This window comes from Molothrus aeneus, chromosome 28 (genome assembly GCF_037042795.1).
Source record: "Molothrus aeneus isolate 106 chromosome 28, BPBGC_Maene_1.0, whole genome shotgun sequence".
NCBI classification, from domain to species: domain Eukaryota; kingdom Metazoa; phylum Chordata; class Aves; order Passeriformes; family Icteridae; genus Molothrus; species Molothrus aeneus.
Window position 1 is genome coordinate 4,421,423 of NC_089673.1, and position 15,106 is coordinate 4,436,528.

At 55.3% G+C, this 15,106-nt stretch overlaps 2 protein-coding genes across 4 annotated transcripts; one reads left to right on the forward strand and one right to left on the reverse strand.

The window, feature by feature from the left end:
• Window positions 1-1,763: 1,763 nt before the first annotated feature.
• LOC136567409 (parathyroid hormone/parathyroid hormone-related peptide receptor-like) lies at window positions 1,764-7,093 on the reverse strand. The gene is made up of 13 exons (XM_066567008.1): window positions 7,014-7,093; window positions 6,035-6,140; window positions 5,534-5,644; window positions 5,292-5,416; window positions 5,046-5,140; window positions 4,539-4,701; window positions 4,039-4,192; window positions 3,840-3,900; window positions 3,228-3,294; window positions 2,846-2,944; window positions 2,447-2,584; window positions 2,320-2,361; window positions 1,764-2,090 (listed from the first exon to the last, which is right to left on the reverse strand). Exons 1-13 carry the CDS (start codon window positions 7,083-7,085, stop codon window positions 1,764-1,766), a joined length of 1,560 nt encoding a protein of 519 aa, XP_066423105.1. The 5' UTR covers window positions 7,086-7,093.
• Window positions 7,094-7,165: 72 nt separating this feature from the next.
• Window positions 7,166-14,903, forward strand: LOC136567347 (myosin light chain, embryonic). Of its 3 annotated transcripts, none has more exons than XM_066566937.1 (7): window positions 7,166-7,213; window positions 9,926-10,045; window positions 10,858-10,885; window positions 11,451-11,600; window positions 12,145-12,318; window positions 12,722-12,799; window positions 13,541-13,786. In XM_066566937.1, the coding sequence occupies exons 2-7, from the start codon at window positions 9,959-9,961 to the stop codon at window positions 13,567-13,569; spliced, it is 546 nt and encodes a 181-aa protein (XP_066423034.1). In that variant the 5' UTR covers window positions 7,166-7,213; window positions 9,926-9,958; the 3' UTR covers window positions 13,570-13,786. The 3 variants fall into 3 exon arrangements, with proteins under 3 accessions (XP_066423034.1, XP_066423035.1, XP_066423033.1); XM_066566938.1 differs by lacking the exon at window positions 7,166-7,213 and adding an exon at window positions 14,677-14,903 and having other exon boundaries at window positions 9,850-10,045; window positions 13,541-13,584; XM_066566936.1 differs by lacking the exon at window positions 7,166-7,213 and having other exon boundaries at window positions 9,850-10,045.
• The last annotated feature ends 203 nt before the right edge of the window (window positions 14,904-15,106 follow it).

Here is a 15,106-nt window from a genome sequence, read left to right on the forward strand (position 1 = left end):
CCTGGAAGGAGAGCTCAGCAACAGCCCCAAGATCTGACACCTGAACTGGCTTACATGATTATTTGGGCCCCCTCAGAAACCAGCTCTGATCTGCTGGAGTTTTATAAAATAGTTTCCAGAATTCCCTCCCCACCGTCTGGGCAGGAATTGTTGCCCTGGTTTGAGCTCTGCACATTCAGTGTGAATGCAAGGGTGTTTCAGGGCAGACTGGCAGGGCTTTACAAGCTGTGTTCCCCTTCTCACCCTGAAGATTCATTGCTGCAATTAAAGATTGGAGTTTCAAAACAAAATGTAAAAATAGCCCCATGGTCTGAGCTGCCATCTGCTCCCAGCTCGCTGCCACTGGGAACCAGCCCCGTGTGAGGCAAATGCTGGGGCTTCTCCCCTTCTTGGTAACACTTCCCTCTGCTGCTTGTTAGGATTATTGGAATTCCTCACCCCTCTCCCACCTCCCAGGAGCCTCTTGGGAAGAGAGTGATTAAATATTGATCAGTGACAGGGAGCACAGATGTCAGCTTGCAGGGCTGTGTGAGGTCCATGGGAGGGCTGCCTCCATCCCTGGGAACAAGGGAGCAGTGTGAGCAGCATTCCAGCTGCCCTGACAGGGGATCTGGCCCTGTGCTGGTGTCTTCCAAAGATACTAATTCCTTCCAAGAGATGATTTTAAAACTGTGCATCCCTACAGCCCTTCCCTGGCATGGCTCCTGGCTCTTTGTCCCTCCAGTTCCCTGTGACTCACTTTGCACCATAGCTTTTCACTGGAAGATATGGGAATGCACACAGTCATTTACCTGGTCCCTGTCCTTACCAAGAAATTCCTGCCTTGAGGAGATGTGTAAGAAGAAGATGCTCCATGCCACCACCACCATGCTGTTTAATTTATCTGCCATCTCCACAGATCCTTGGGAAAGCCTTTTCCCAGTGAGCTTTCCCAGCAGGGCAGGAGGATGCTGGGGCTGCTCTCTGTGGCAGGGGCAGAGGGAGAACAGACCTGGCTGGGGCCAGGGTTCCAGCCTTTCCCCCACTGCTGAGTCCAGGCTGGAATGCAAGGTGGAAACAAGCCAGACAGACTCTCTTTACTCACTTCTTAGCCTGCAGTGAGATGACAGGGCCACAACAGTTGCATGCAGGGGCCTTTGTGGTAATGGATGAAGTGTTGGGGATTCAAGTGTACCCTGCACCCTTGCAGGCCATAAAGTTTGTCCTGCCTCCTTCATCCCACCCTGTCCCAGTGCCTCCCGCTGCAGTTTGTGGTAGTGTGATGGTGTTCACTCCATCCATGAGCTGAGCTGCAGAGGATGGAGGAGGGCAGGGTGAGCTGCAGAACAGCCCCACGGGCGCTCTGTGCTCCCCCTGGCTGGACAAGGCTGGAGCTGGTGCTGGGTGGGGGAGTCCAAGGCAGGATCTGGCTCATGGGATGGGCTTTAACCACCCTGGAGAAGTCGCCTCCCACTTGTGGGGGTAGGAGCGAGCACGGTCGTGTCTCCTGGTGAGGACTCAAGGCTTTGTAAGCACAGAGATCACATCAGTCACTTGCACGTGGAGGAAAACGAGGTTTTATGGCTTGTTTTTGGGCCGGGGTGGAGGAGGAGCGAGAGTACGTGGTCCCTTTGCACCCTGGTTCCGACGGAAAGGGAGCTGGGTTGTTCTGGCTGCTATCCCAGCCCTGGCTCTCCATGCAAGCGTAAGCAGAGCTCAAAGTGTGAGGACCAGCATCCTTCCAGGCACATCTGCATGCCCAGGTGGGGAATCCACCCTCCACTTCACAGCATCGTCTCCAGCTCCTTGCTGGGCTTGGGGTGACACTGAGTCAGCTCTGTCGAATCCACCGTGTTTTCCCCCGGGCCTCTCAGGCTCAGTTCCTGCGCGGGGCAGGGGCCGGAGCCGGGGCTGGAGCCGGGCGGGCGGGGCCGGGCCGGGAGCGGCGCTCCCCGGGTGCCGCCCGCTCCCCGCCCCGCCAGGCTCGTGCTGCAGCTCTGCGGGGCCTGGGAGCCCCGGCCGGCGCAGCAGCAGCTGCCGGGGCGCGCCTGCTGCCCCAGGTGCAGCGCCAGGAGCCTCCGGAAATGAGCCTTCTTGATCTCGGCCTGCACCTGCGAGAGCAGAGGGGGCTGCTGTGCCCAGAGACAGCAAGACCGCCTTGCCTTGCCTTGCCTTGCCTTGCCTTGCACTTTTCCCTTCTCTCTTCCCTCCCTTTCCCTTTTTCCGTTCCCTTCTTCCTCTCCAAATCCTATTGAGACAGATGGATCTGAGCTTTTTGCTCTGGTTATCACAGCCTGGGGCTGGAACAGGGAGCTTTAGCTCCTCACTCTTCCCACTTACCTCCCCATTGCAAAAGCAGTAGATAAAAGCCACAAAGAAACCCTGCCAAGAGACCAAAAGAGGTGGAGTGTGAGGTCCCTGAGCCTCCCTGGATGAACATCCCTCAATGCTGGGAGTGTCAGCCCACCTGGGAGGAGTTAAAGAGCATCTCATAGTGCATCTGGATCTGCCACAGGAGCCCGGAGACCTCGGTGTAGGGCATGGCCATGAACACCACGTAGTGGACTCCAAAAAGTGGCATCAGCACCAGCGTGGACTTGAGCAGCTTCCTGGAAGGAGAGACCTCAAAATCATTCCCCAGGGCCTGCAGGGCAGCTCCTGGCCCCACAATGGCCAGGCTGGAGGTGGGAGCAGGAAGAGCTCAGAACGCCAGAGCCTCAATCCAGCAGAGCTGCCAGAGGAGCTGGCTGCCACTGTCCTGCCACCCTTCCTCACTGCTCCAGCCCTTCCCACACCTCTGCTCCTCCTCCATGGGGAGCCATCCTGGCTGAACAGGCAGGACACGAGGCTTTGGTGCTGCCAGCACTTGCCTGTACTGCTGCCGGGGGTCCAGCTTGCCCGTGGTGGTCTCCCAGAGCTTGGAGGCCAACACCCGGACGATGTTGAGGAAGAGGAAGAAATTCACCTGCCAAGAGACCCCACGGTGGTGGTGGTGCCCACTGTGAGCTGGGTGTGCCTGAGGACCCCCAGGGACACAGACAGGCAGCTCTGGGTGAGGTGCAGGCAGGGACATGGCAGTGATGCTGTGGTCAGAGCAGGAGGGACCAGAGCTCCTGGATCCCTCTGGGCTCTCCCTGGGTGCTGGAGTGGCTGGGACAAAACTCCAGCGACCACAAGTGAACAGCTCTGGTCTCTATCAATCCTCTTTCCCCAAAAGGAATTTGGAGGTTCATGCACAGGATTCTTACCACGACGGCAGCCAGAATGGGGACCTGATAAATCCACTTCATGTTCCCTGCACTGAGGTCCCAGCACCTGAGAAGACCAGTAAAGAAACTCCTTGGAGAAACCTGACACCACTGGGAAGGATGGCTCCCTGTACCCCCAACCACCCCAGCACCCCCAGCTCCTAGTCTCCACCCCTTGGTGGGCTTTGTGTAAATCTTGAGCTGTGGCTATAAGCATTTGTAACCATCATGGTGGGGCAAAGCAGGTTTAAATGAGCATTAATGTTCCTGAGGGCTCCTTGACCACCTCATCCCAAACCCCTATTGTTCATATGATGGCCTTTCTCCTTTTAAAATGCCTCACTCCAGAATGTGCCCTTTAGCATCCATCTCTGCTGTTTATTGATCAATTTATGCTGCAAACCTGCATCCACCATCCTCCCAAACGCAGAACAAAACAACTATCACTCTGTATTACTGACAATTCTATCAACAAGCCTTGAATGGTGTTCCCTTCTGTTGTTCTTTTTGAAAATTTTAATTTCCATAAAGCTCTGGTGCCCACAGATACTTTGCTGGCATTTGCAGCACTCTTCCCCTCCCAAAGGCCCTGGAGAGGGTGGGTGTACATACTGTGTATCTGCCAGCGAGGCCCTGACGCTGGCCCAGATGGACACAAACACAGCAGGGAGACCTGGAAGGGCAGGGACAGAGCGAGGAGCAGGGTTGGAACATCACCTTTGCACATCCAACCAGTTCCTGCATCCCACTGCCCTTCCCTCTCAGCCATGGCCAATGCCACAGCTCCCGGCTGGGGCTGGGCTCTGCTCACCCCAGCCGATGATGATGAGGACCCACAGGTAGTTCTTGTTGGAGAGGAAGGCCATGAAGATTAGGCTGTGCAGATAGAGGCCTTCCACCAGGATCCAGTAGTGGTTGGTGGCCAGAAAATAGAGGAACAGAGTCACCACCACCTTGCAGCCAACCTGTGGGAGATGCCTGTGTCAGGCTGGTCCCCAAAAGCAAAACCCGGTGGCTTTTGCTTTCTGGTCACCAAAACCCAGCTGTGGCCCATGTTCTTCTTGCAGAGACCTGCATCTCCTCTGGGGTATTCCAGCATCTTCCTTCCCATAGGACAGGTATCCCCTGTACACTGGCCAAGGTACTCTGTGGCTTTTGTCTCCAGTGTGCCACCAGGACAGGGAGGAGTTGGGCAGAGCCAAAGCTGGACCTTCATCCCCTGAGCAGCACAGCCCCAGCCTGGGAGGATCCCAAGCACATACCACTGCATCAGGGCTCCTAAATCTCCCTTTCCCCCCATGCACCACTTGCCAGGTGTCCCCGCTGTCCTGGCAAGTCGTCCTCCCTCCTGTCGGGGTCGCTGGGCGCCGTGCCCGAGTAGAGCACCAGGTCCTTCAGGAAGATGCTGAGGGCCCGGCAGATGAAGGAGGTGAAGAGGTGCACGTGGATGTAATTCCGTGTGCAGTGCAGGCGCCTGCGGAGAAGGGATGTGACACCAACCGAACCCCAGCTGCCCAACCAACTCACCACACCTGGGCTCAGGGAATGGGGGCTCTCAGAGGGGGCTCTGGGGTGTCTGGGCACAGAAACCACATCTGGGAGCAAGTGGGGTGTCCACACTGTCCAAGGGCAGGGTGGAGAGATCAGGAGCTGGTCACACTGGGGATGTCTGGGGCTTTGGGAAGTTGGCTGATGTTTGTGTTGGGTCTGGGGTTGTTCCCATTCCTTTGGGGGCTGCCCCCTCCTTGGGCTTGTGTGCACGGGTGATGGGATGGGTTCCTGTGCTCCCACATGGGAGGGACTTTGGCCTCTCCTTACTTGAAGTAGGAGAGGATGCAGACAGCGACGATGAGGGAGGCCAGGGAGATGGAGTAGCCCACGGTGTACATGAGGTGCAGGCGGTCAAACACCTCCTGGAAGAGAAGGACTGAGCTCCACCTCCCTGCCAGAGCACAGGGGGAGCAGGGCTGCTTTGAGGAGCAGAGAGGGAAGAGGCCCTGCCCCCAGCACTTCCCCTGGCCCCCATCACACCCCTTTCCCAGCACCTTGGACAAACAAGGTCACCTTCTGGTGGCTTCGGCCTTCGGAGGAGAAGAGCAGGGCACACTCGGTGTAGTTGGCCCAGGTCTTGTTGATGCTGAGAGCCATGGCCCAGGTCCCATAGGCACTGCAGTACCTGTAGGCGTGACCTGGGAACAGCAACGAGCACTGTGGCAGCAGAAGGGCCCGTGGGAAGCCCAGACTTGTCCCTGCTCCGTGGATTGTCACCAGGGTGAGGTCACTCTCTGCCCAGGTACAAGACTTGCCTTTGTGGTTGAAGTCGTAGATGTAGTCGGGGCAAGGCACTGACACCTCCTGGCTGGGGGAGCCCCTTGGCCAGCAGATGATCCCATCCCACTCTGGAGGGCAGCTGGGGTCTGGCCAAAGAGCAAAGACACATCTCACATCTCCAGTCAGGGCCTCAGCATAACCTCTGGCTTCCCCAGGTGTGTGCTGGACCAGGGGGAGGAAAGCTCTGCCACAGATTCCCCTGGGCGGAGAGAGGGAGAGGCTGCAGGGGGCCAGGGAAGGGGACACATCCCACCTCTTCCAGATGGGGCAAGGCCCCTCCACAGCTCTCATTTGTGGTGTACATGGAGCTGTCTGGAAAATGCTGGAGCCAGTGCTGGCTGCACCCAGAGCTCCACAAACCCCCAGGAGCTGGGTGTCCTCAGCCCCATCCCACCCCAGCAGAGAGGACAGCATTCCCCAGGGTGTAACCAGCTCCACCAGGGCTGCCTCACCCAAACACAGGGGAGGGACAATACCTTTGATCTTCTCCAGCTGGGCCTTTATGTCCCTCTGACACTTTGCCTTGGCCTCCACCAGGAGATAGATCTGCTCTTCTTTCGTGAGAACATCATCAGGATCAACCTGCCCAGACAGAGCCCAAGCGACAACCCCTTGGCTCAAGCCATGGCATGGCTGTGCTCTCCCAGCCCTCTCCAGGAGAGTCAGGTTTGGGTGGCTTTGGGTACATTCAACAACACAGGGAAGAAAAAAGCTCTTCCTGCATTCCTGCTCTCATTTTTCCCTCTTCCAAGGCTGATGCTGACCCCAAGCCCCTTCCTACCCTCTCCATGGTCATTTCTGCTCATGGTTATATGCAGAAATCAGTGGCCTGTTGAGCTCCTGCCCCAGCCTCCTGTCACCCACCACCAGCAGTGCTGGGTGTCCCTGTTGCCTGTGCTGAGCTGGGCAACAGCTGAGCTGACCAGGATGAGGACACAGCTTTGGAAGAGAACAGGAGCTGGGGTGCAGAAGAATCACTTTGCCCAGACTGCCTCCAGTGAGCACAGCCAAATCCAACCCCAGAGAGGAGATCCAGGACTCCTGTCCGTGCTCTTCCCCAAAGCAGCACCTGGGTGGGTGAATGGGGGGCAGGAGGGGGATCCTGGGGGTGCCTCAGCAGGATGGGGGCCTGGCTGTGGGAGTCTCACTGGCTGTGCCCAGCTCTGCCTCCAGCCCCTCCTGCAGTGCTCGTAATCCGCCCGCTCTGCTCCCCCGATCCTCCCAGGCACTGACCCCTGCCCTGGATGTGTCCAAGAAATGGAAAAGCCATCACACTGCAGAGCCTCCATGGCTGCTGGAAAGCTTTTAGCAGCAGTGGAGATGCTCTCCCCTCCTGCCCAGCAGCTCTGCAGAGCAGGACAGAGTCGGGAGCACAGCCAGCCCTGCCCGGGCCAGCGGCACAACGTTTAAAGCCAGGAGAGGGAGTGGAGGAGCCCCGGGGCCACGCAGACTTACCAGAGCCGAGCTCAGGAGGCAGCAGCAGAGGAGAGTCACCAGGATACCTCCCACAGGGCCAGATGTCCCCATGGTGCCAGTGTGTCACTCAGATGGGGACTTCAAGGACCAGAATCGCTGCCAGTGGTGGAGAGGGCTGGCGTGGTCAGCAGGACAGAGCATCTTCTGGGAGCACCCTCCTGGCTGCCAGCCCCGCTGAGGTGAGGTGGCAGGGGGGGCACAGCCCTGGGAGATCAGGGCTGGGTGAGTTCCTTGTCCCTGTGGGATCTCTATAGGGATCTGCTCACAGGCTCTTCAGGCAGGGGGGTTTCTCCCCCCACCATGCTTGACCCTATTCTCTCTTTGTGTCTTGCCTGCTTTAAGCAGCTCCGGGAGCGTGTGCAAACAATTCCTGTTTGGATGGGGATGGCAGAGGTTTATTGGCTTAGCCCAAGGTGCTAAAATCCTCTTCATTCAAGGCAGATTCCTCTTCTCTTTTCAGAAACTTCTCTCACTGCTCCGTGGCTCATTTTTCAGCTGTCACAGCATTCCCCCACTGCCCCCACGTTCCTAGGTCCCTTCTAGCCCCAGACTGGTCCCAAGTAGTCTGAGGAAGGTGGGGAAAATCCCAGCGAGGTGGCTGGAGGCAGGGAGGCAGAGGGTGCAAGCACGTGAGCAGCACCTCGAGCTGATGCTCCTGCGATGGGATGTCTTTCAGGCAGATGCCAGTTTAACCCTTTTCCTTCTCTGGGGGCTGGGATGTGTTCTGGGGAGGTGTGCTGGGATCTGTCCTGCTCTCCCAGGCACCCACAGTGACCTCAGGGCACATCTGCATTCAGTGTCCTCGGGAGAGGGGCTGGAGGCTCCGTCCTGGGGCAGGGGGGTGGAGGGAGCAGCCTCCTGGATGGGGTCCCACACCATCACTGGGCATCAGGTCAGAGCAGGTCCCAGCTGTCACCATCCCTTGTCACCTGCATCCCCCTGGCATGGCCCCAGGGCTGTCCCCTGCCTTTCAGGGTCGTGCTGATGCCCAGCTTGCTCCCACCACCCAGCCAGTTCCAACAGCCTGTGACCCCCAAGCAGCCAGAGCGTCCCCCTGGGCACAGAATGAGGCACAAAGAGGGGAGCCTTTCCCCAGGCAGGTTATCATTAGTGGGATGAGGCTGGAATTCAACAGCCCAGTGCCAAATCCCTGGAACAGCAGCTCCCAGCCTGGGCCCCTCCCCTGGAGCACATAATCCATGTTCAGACACAGCTCTTGCTGCCTCTGTGAGTGCCCCAGTCCTGCACAGAGCAGCAGAGCCCCCAGAGCCTTCCTTGGGGTGTTCCTGGCAAGGCAGCTCACTCTGGTCCCAGCCATGAGCCCCCCCGAGTGCGTGATAAGGGTCAGAGCCTGCTGGGGAGGAGAGGCCAAGGGAACACAGCAAATCCCAAGGACAGGGCTCAGGAGGGGCTGCTGCTCCTGCTGATGGAATCAGACAGCAAAACAAGCCCCAGGGTGGCCATCAGCTGAAAATCAAGGAGGGACTGGGGACATTGTCTGCAGCTGCCTGTCTCCACTGCCCGAGCCATGGCGTGGGTGTGACACCAGCTCTGGATGCTGCACGGGCATGGAGGGTGAGCAAGGGACAAACAGTCAGACTGAGCCATGAATGTTTTCTGAAGGCTCTGCTGGGGCTAATTTCTGACCCAGAAGCTGCTGGGGAGTGACGATGGAGTTAAGGTGAGGTTATTTTGGAGTCAATGGATGCTGAGGGGGAGGCAGCTCAGGGGCAATTCAATTCCCTTGATTTCCCAGGCGACACCCGACCCAGGCTCTGAGTTCACACTTAGCAAAACAAGTTGAGTTTTTTTGCTAAATGACTCGTTATATTCTAGAGAGCTCTGGAAAGCAATGATTGCAAATGACACCCATCCAGCCCCCTCAGCCCCCCAGGCTCTGCTAGCAATGAGGAGATGATGGCACACAGAGAACTCCCAGCAGTTTGTGGCTGCTCCCTCCTCCGGAATGACCCCCATAACTCCTCCTGTGCCCTGGTGCCCCACACATCTTATCTAAGTTGATGGTTTAGAATGTCTCAGTAAAACCCTCAAGCTCCATTTTCTGGGATGCTGAACTTCAATGAGTTCTGTGCCTTTCTGAGTCCTCAGCTGGGAGAGGAGGGTGAGAGCAGGAGCATCTCCCACCAGAGCCTGCCCAGCCCCTGGAGAGGAGCCAAATGGAGACTCCATCTGCCCTGCGGGTTTTGGAGGTGCTTGGGATGGGTTGTACAAAGCTGGGAAAGATCTGTGCTGGTGAATTCAGGTGTGGCTTTGGCCATCATTTCCATTTCCTCATTAGCCACCCTGAGGGACGTGAGCACCTACACTGGTCTTTTCCAGGGCTCAAGCTCAGCCCTGGAGAGAGACTGGGACAAAGCAGACCCTGAGCATGAGGCCAAGGGAGTGTTCAGAGAGTTGGGAGCTCCTTTGAAGCAGCACTTTGTAAATCCTGGTCTTAGAAGGGCTCTGCAGGGCTGGCCCTCGCAGCCTGCCTGCAGACAGGCGCATTTCACCGTGGGTATCAGGGCAGGTTTATCAGCCATCCTGTTGCTATTTTCTTGCCTGGCCCCCGTGGCCATCCGCGTTTAGGTTTCAGTGATCATTTAGCAAGCAGCCCCCATGCAGCCCACCCGGTGCAGGTGCTGGAGGGGGACATGTCCCCCCTGTACAGCTGGGAGGGGGGCTGGTGGCTCCGTGGAGCCAGGAGCCGATGACAATGGGCAATTGTCAAATTGGGGCCCCTCTCGTTTGAGTTTTCTTCCTTTTATAGTAAGTAGCAGTTGCTCTAGCAGCTGGCCTGCCCCTCCAGGGTGAGCACTGGGCTCCGTATATAAGGGAAGGAGCAGCCTTTGCCTTTCATCCCTCCGTTCGCTTCCCTCGCTGGGCGGCAGGACTCATCCCGCACCTCCGCGAATCCCGGCGCGATGCCGCTCAAGAAACCCGACCCGAGGAAGGAAGCAGCCAAAGCAGCTCCCGGCTCGGAGCCTGCCTTCGATCCCAAGAGCGTGAAGGTGAGTGAGGAATGAAGACGTCACCGTGTTTCTCCGTGCCTGTCATCTGCCAGGCACAGGCGATGCAAAGCGCTCTGCAAATGGCAATAGCCAGGCTGCAAGCCGGCCCAGGGAGGGGGAAATTATCCGACTGTGTGGATGCAGCAGGCTGGGAGTGATGCTGTCCTCGCTGGGGAGATGTCTCAGTGTTGCCCACCCAGCCCTGCCCAGCACTCACTGGAGGGAGCCAGGACACCACTCCCAGAGCTGCGGCTGCAGTCGAACCCCCAGCTCCTGCTGAGACCCCGTGTCGGGGCCTCAGGAGCAACAAAAAGCTTCTCTGCCACCCACTGTCTCCATCCCGAAGTATTTTGTTGCCTGTGTTGCCTCCTCCTCATAAGAGCATCCTTTATCCAACAGCTCCACAACAGGAACTCACTTTTTCCATGATTCCTCAGGATTTTTAAGCCATAGCTGTGGCAGGAGTGTTATTAAGAGCAGGCTCAGCATGGAGGCTGTTTAATCACTTGAACTTGGGATCAGGCCCTAAAATAACATCCTTTCCACCCAAAATGGTCCTGACTGTGGTCTGAGCATCCCTCCTGCCTGCCCGTGCTGCTGCCAGCTGTGCTCTCCACAGGGATGTCAGCTCCATAGCGAGGGCAGCAGTTGGGGACACAGCACAGCCAGACATGGCATAGAAATGGGACACGGCATGGATACAGCCCCCTGCCCCGAGCCTGGGAGGGCAGAGGTCCAGAGGGGAGAGTTCCTTTGCTCCCTCCAGCAGCAGTCCACATCTCATGCCCAGCTCTGCTTCCTTCTCTTTACAGATTGAATTCACAGCAGAGCAGATTGAAGGTAAGTGCTGAGTTCAGCTTCTCTCAGAAATGGCTTTAGAAATGGGGAATTCTTTTTCCAGGTAGTTTTCACCACAGACATAAGAGCCAAGGCCCCACACATTAAATTCCCCCCTGGGGGAAAGGCCAGCAGGATCCAGAGCCTGGCAGGGAAAAGGTATTTTTCATTCATGGTGCGGGATGCAGCCTGGGTCAAAGTCAGGGCATCTGGTGGGAGGAACAGCCTCTGGAGACACAGGGACAGCCCCAGAGAGTGGAGATGTGAGTGGAAAAGGGGATAAGTATGGATGTCCTGCAGCAAAGCCAGCTGCTGAGAGTGCAGGGATCCAGCAGGTGACCCAGCCAGCTCTGCAGAGGTGACAAAACCTGCTCGAGCAGCCAAGTGACTCTCTAAGGAGTCTGGCAAACCTCAGCCCACATTGCACAAGCTCACTGGGGCTGGACGCATTCAGAGGGCACAACGTGCACGTGTCTGTGTCCGTCCCCTGTCCCTTCCCTGCCTGCCAGGCACAACTGAGCTTCCCTGGAGTGGGAATGGGGCCACTCTGAGCTCTTCTTCCCGGCAGAGTTCAGAGAAGCCTTCGGGCTGTTTGACCGGACGCCCGCGGGGACGATGCAGATCAGCTACGGACAGTGCGGGGACGTCCTCCGGGCCCTCGGCCACAACCCCACCAACGCTGAGGTCCTCAAGGTGCTGGGCAAGCCCAAACCAGAAGGTGACAGCAAGCTGGGGACAGGGTGGGACAAGTAATTCCTGTGCTCCCTGTCAGCGAGTAGAGGGTTACATTCCCTGCAGGAAGAACCCTGCAAGGTGAAGGAACTGAGAAGGAAATTATGCAGACAGGCTTCATTCCTGTGTGATTCCTTCGCTCCCTTCTCCATACCATGGGGGATGACATATGGGATAGGCAGTCCTTGCACAGGAATGGTGGCAAGTGATGCTTAGCAGACTGAACTGGTACAAACTGGTATAACCAGACCAGTCCCAGTGCAGCCACATGACTGTGGTGACAGACAATGCACCTGATGGCTTCGTTTTGGGCTGATATCAGGGCTCTCTGTGCAGTCCCCTGATGTTAATATTTCATTCCTCATATGGATTTTCCAATCTCAAGTCCAATACAATAGTTCTGTCTGCTCAAGGGGCTTCTCCCCTGCACTCTGATGGAAAAGAGACCAAGAGAGTTAATCAAGAGACCCTCAGAGGCTGAATTCAGTCCCCTGAGGTGGCATCTCTCACCCCATCTCCTCCTCTTCCAGAAATGAACACAAAGATGCTGGACTTTGAGACCTTCCTGCCCATCCTGCAGCACTTCACCCGCAACAAGGAGCAGGGCACCTTCGAGGACTTTGTGGAAGGGCTGCGTGTCTTTGACAAGGAGGGCAACGGGATGGTCATGGGGGCCGAGCTGCGCCATGTGCTGGTCACGCTGGGTAAGGGTGGCCCTGGGGACAAGGCGTGGGCCCCGAGCTCTTTCTGGGCAAGTGGCTCAGGTAGCTGCCTGGTGTCACATATCACAGAGGCCCTTTTCACTCTGCTGCTCACAGGCTCTTTTAGGAGTCAATAGTCCTGAGTGTGTGGCCATTTCCACCTCATGCCACAGCTTCATGCATGACCCAGGCAAGATGGAGACTCCAGAACAGCCTCAGTAATCAGAAAACAGTTGCAGTGTGGTCTTCTTCTCTCCACCATCTCCCACCAGCATTCCTCAGTAGTGACACACAGCTCTGCTTTAATCCCCTTCTCCTCTCTCTGGTGTCTCTGGTTATCTGGAAGCAGGGCAGGTCCTGCCAGGCTGAAAACCCTTCCCCTCACCTCTCCATCCTCCTGTTCCAGGAGAGAAGATGACAGAAAGCGAGGTGGAGCAGCTCATGGCAGGGCAGGAAGATGCCAATGGCTGTATCAACTATGAAGGTAAGGGCAGGAGACTCCCACTGGGGCCATCTCAGACATGGCTGTTTTGTCTTAGGGTGCAAAATGCACCCTCTGCAAGGGCTCTGGTTGGACCTGATGTTCTCAATGGTCTTTTCTAGCCTTAATGATTCCATGATTTTATGACACTGGTGAGCACTGGAAGGGAGGTGTGGACCACCCTCCCAAGCCTTTCCAAAAAAGCACTGAGATATGTCAGCTGGGGTGGGAACAAGGTGGTTGTGCCAGTGATTTCCAGGAAAAGCAGCTGAAGACAGCATGTTTCCAAGGAGTTCAGGGCTGGTTTATCCACAGTTTTGGCACTGTTTTGTTGCAATCTATTGAAAATAAACAAAGCCAGCATCTTTCCCAGCAGAGGCTAATTGGGAACATTTGGAGACCTGGATCACTCACTGCTCCAAGAGGGTGAAAATCTGGAATGGGAGGTGGTTACATTTAGGAACCCCTAAAATTGGAGAGCAGTGAGGAAAAGAGGGGACCCATTTTCCTTGGTCTCAGAAAAATGGGGATAATGGTACTGGCTCATCTCCAAGGGCTGGCATCACTCTGACCAGGCTGGAGATGGCATGCAAACAGTGGGAACAGAAAGAGGAATATTTGTCCTGGCACAGCATCCCCTTCATCCCTGGGGGGACCGGGCTGGGGGTCCCCCCTGCTGCCTCTCCACCTGCTCCTCCCAGCTCACAGCATGTCCTGACCCCTCACACTCTCATTTCTCCTCAGCTTTTGTCAAGCACATCATGTCTGGCTGAAACGAGAAACTTCAGGTGAGTTCAGTGACGTCTCCTGCTGCTCACTTCAAAATTGGAAATCCTGCAAGTAACAGCCTGGAGCAGGGAAGCCAAAACCCAAACCTGCAGTGGATTAATGCCACAGGAATCCCAGCTCTGAAGGCATAAAAGTTATGTTGATGATAAGGAATTTCATTTGTAACTCCTGCCAATTAAAATTTATCAGGACAGAATGACAGCTAAGATGGTCCTTTGTGGTCTGGGTAATTGGGTGGGGACTCTGCTTGGAAAGAAAGAGGTGGTTTATGGTGCCACGTTTTCTAACCTGCCAGAAGCTGAGAGGGTCAACAGCAGCCAGTGGAAATCAATATTTTTAAACCTGCATCAGTGAATGACTCGATGCTAAGAAGATATTAAGTGCTTAGAGAGGAAATTTCCGAACTGAGAAATATCAACATTCCCATTAATGTTACAAAGAATAAGGAAAATGTACCATGGATGTTTGTTAAACTTTTTCATGTTCCTTCAGATCTGCCTGAGGAAAAGAGAGAAACATTGCTAAGGGGATGAGGTTTCTTTGAGGCTGAATTATCCCTCTAAAATCTATTCAATTGAAAAGAAAATCCAAATTGCTGCCTGACCCCAGCTTCCCCACCAATTTCTTATGATTTCATTATCTATTTACTTTTCTAAACATTTCTCCTACCCCTCAGCTATGTAAAAGGCAGGAGGCCAGGGGGAAAAAAAAAGTAAAAATGACCTTCAGATAGTGCTAAATACACAAATTAAACATTTAAAAATCTCTCTCCTCCCAAAATCTCTTTAAACATCAGAAGGTTAAAATGCAGACAGACAGAAGTCTGAACTTTGAATGTTCAGCATCCTTTTTATCTTCTTTTTAATCCATTTCTCTTCAGTTCCTGTTCATCAGCTCAGCAATATAGATGGTTGGGTGGCAAACACTGTCAGGAGATTTAATTCTTCACATAACTATTTGCATATAAAACTCTTTTTTAAATGGTGTTGAATTACAGCTTTTGACATTTTGGGTTCATCTGAGAAAGAATATTCTGAATACTCTCATCCCAAAGATTCTTTGCATCCAGACCTCTCCCATTTGTCTCCCAGGCTCTCAGAAATGCTTGAACCCACCTGAGCACCATGAAGAGCAAGATTCCTCCATGCATGTCCTTTCCCTGGATGTTTTGCCTAAGCCACCATTGGCCACCACGTGTGTGTGCCTGAGCCTGGTACTCAGTGACATATCTGCAACTAGGTTTTAAACCTCAAGTTACTCTTTTCAGGTTTTCCCTGTGACATTTGTCTCATTAAATTTCATTCCTTCCTCCCTTAAATGGTTTGTCTGCCTTGGCTTGGGACCACTTATTGACACGGTGGGTGGAGGAGAGCCCTCAGTAACAGGGTATTTCCACAGAGAGGATGAAAGGCAGGGATTGCAAAGGAAGAGTTCAGACTTGTGAGGATCCTCACCCCACCCTTGGCACTGGTCAGGAGCTGGGCTGCAGCCTGGTCACCTCTTGCTGATGCAGAGCTGGAG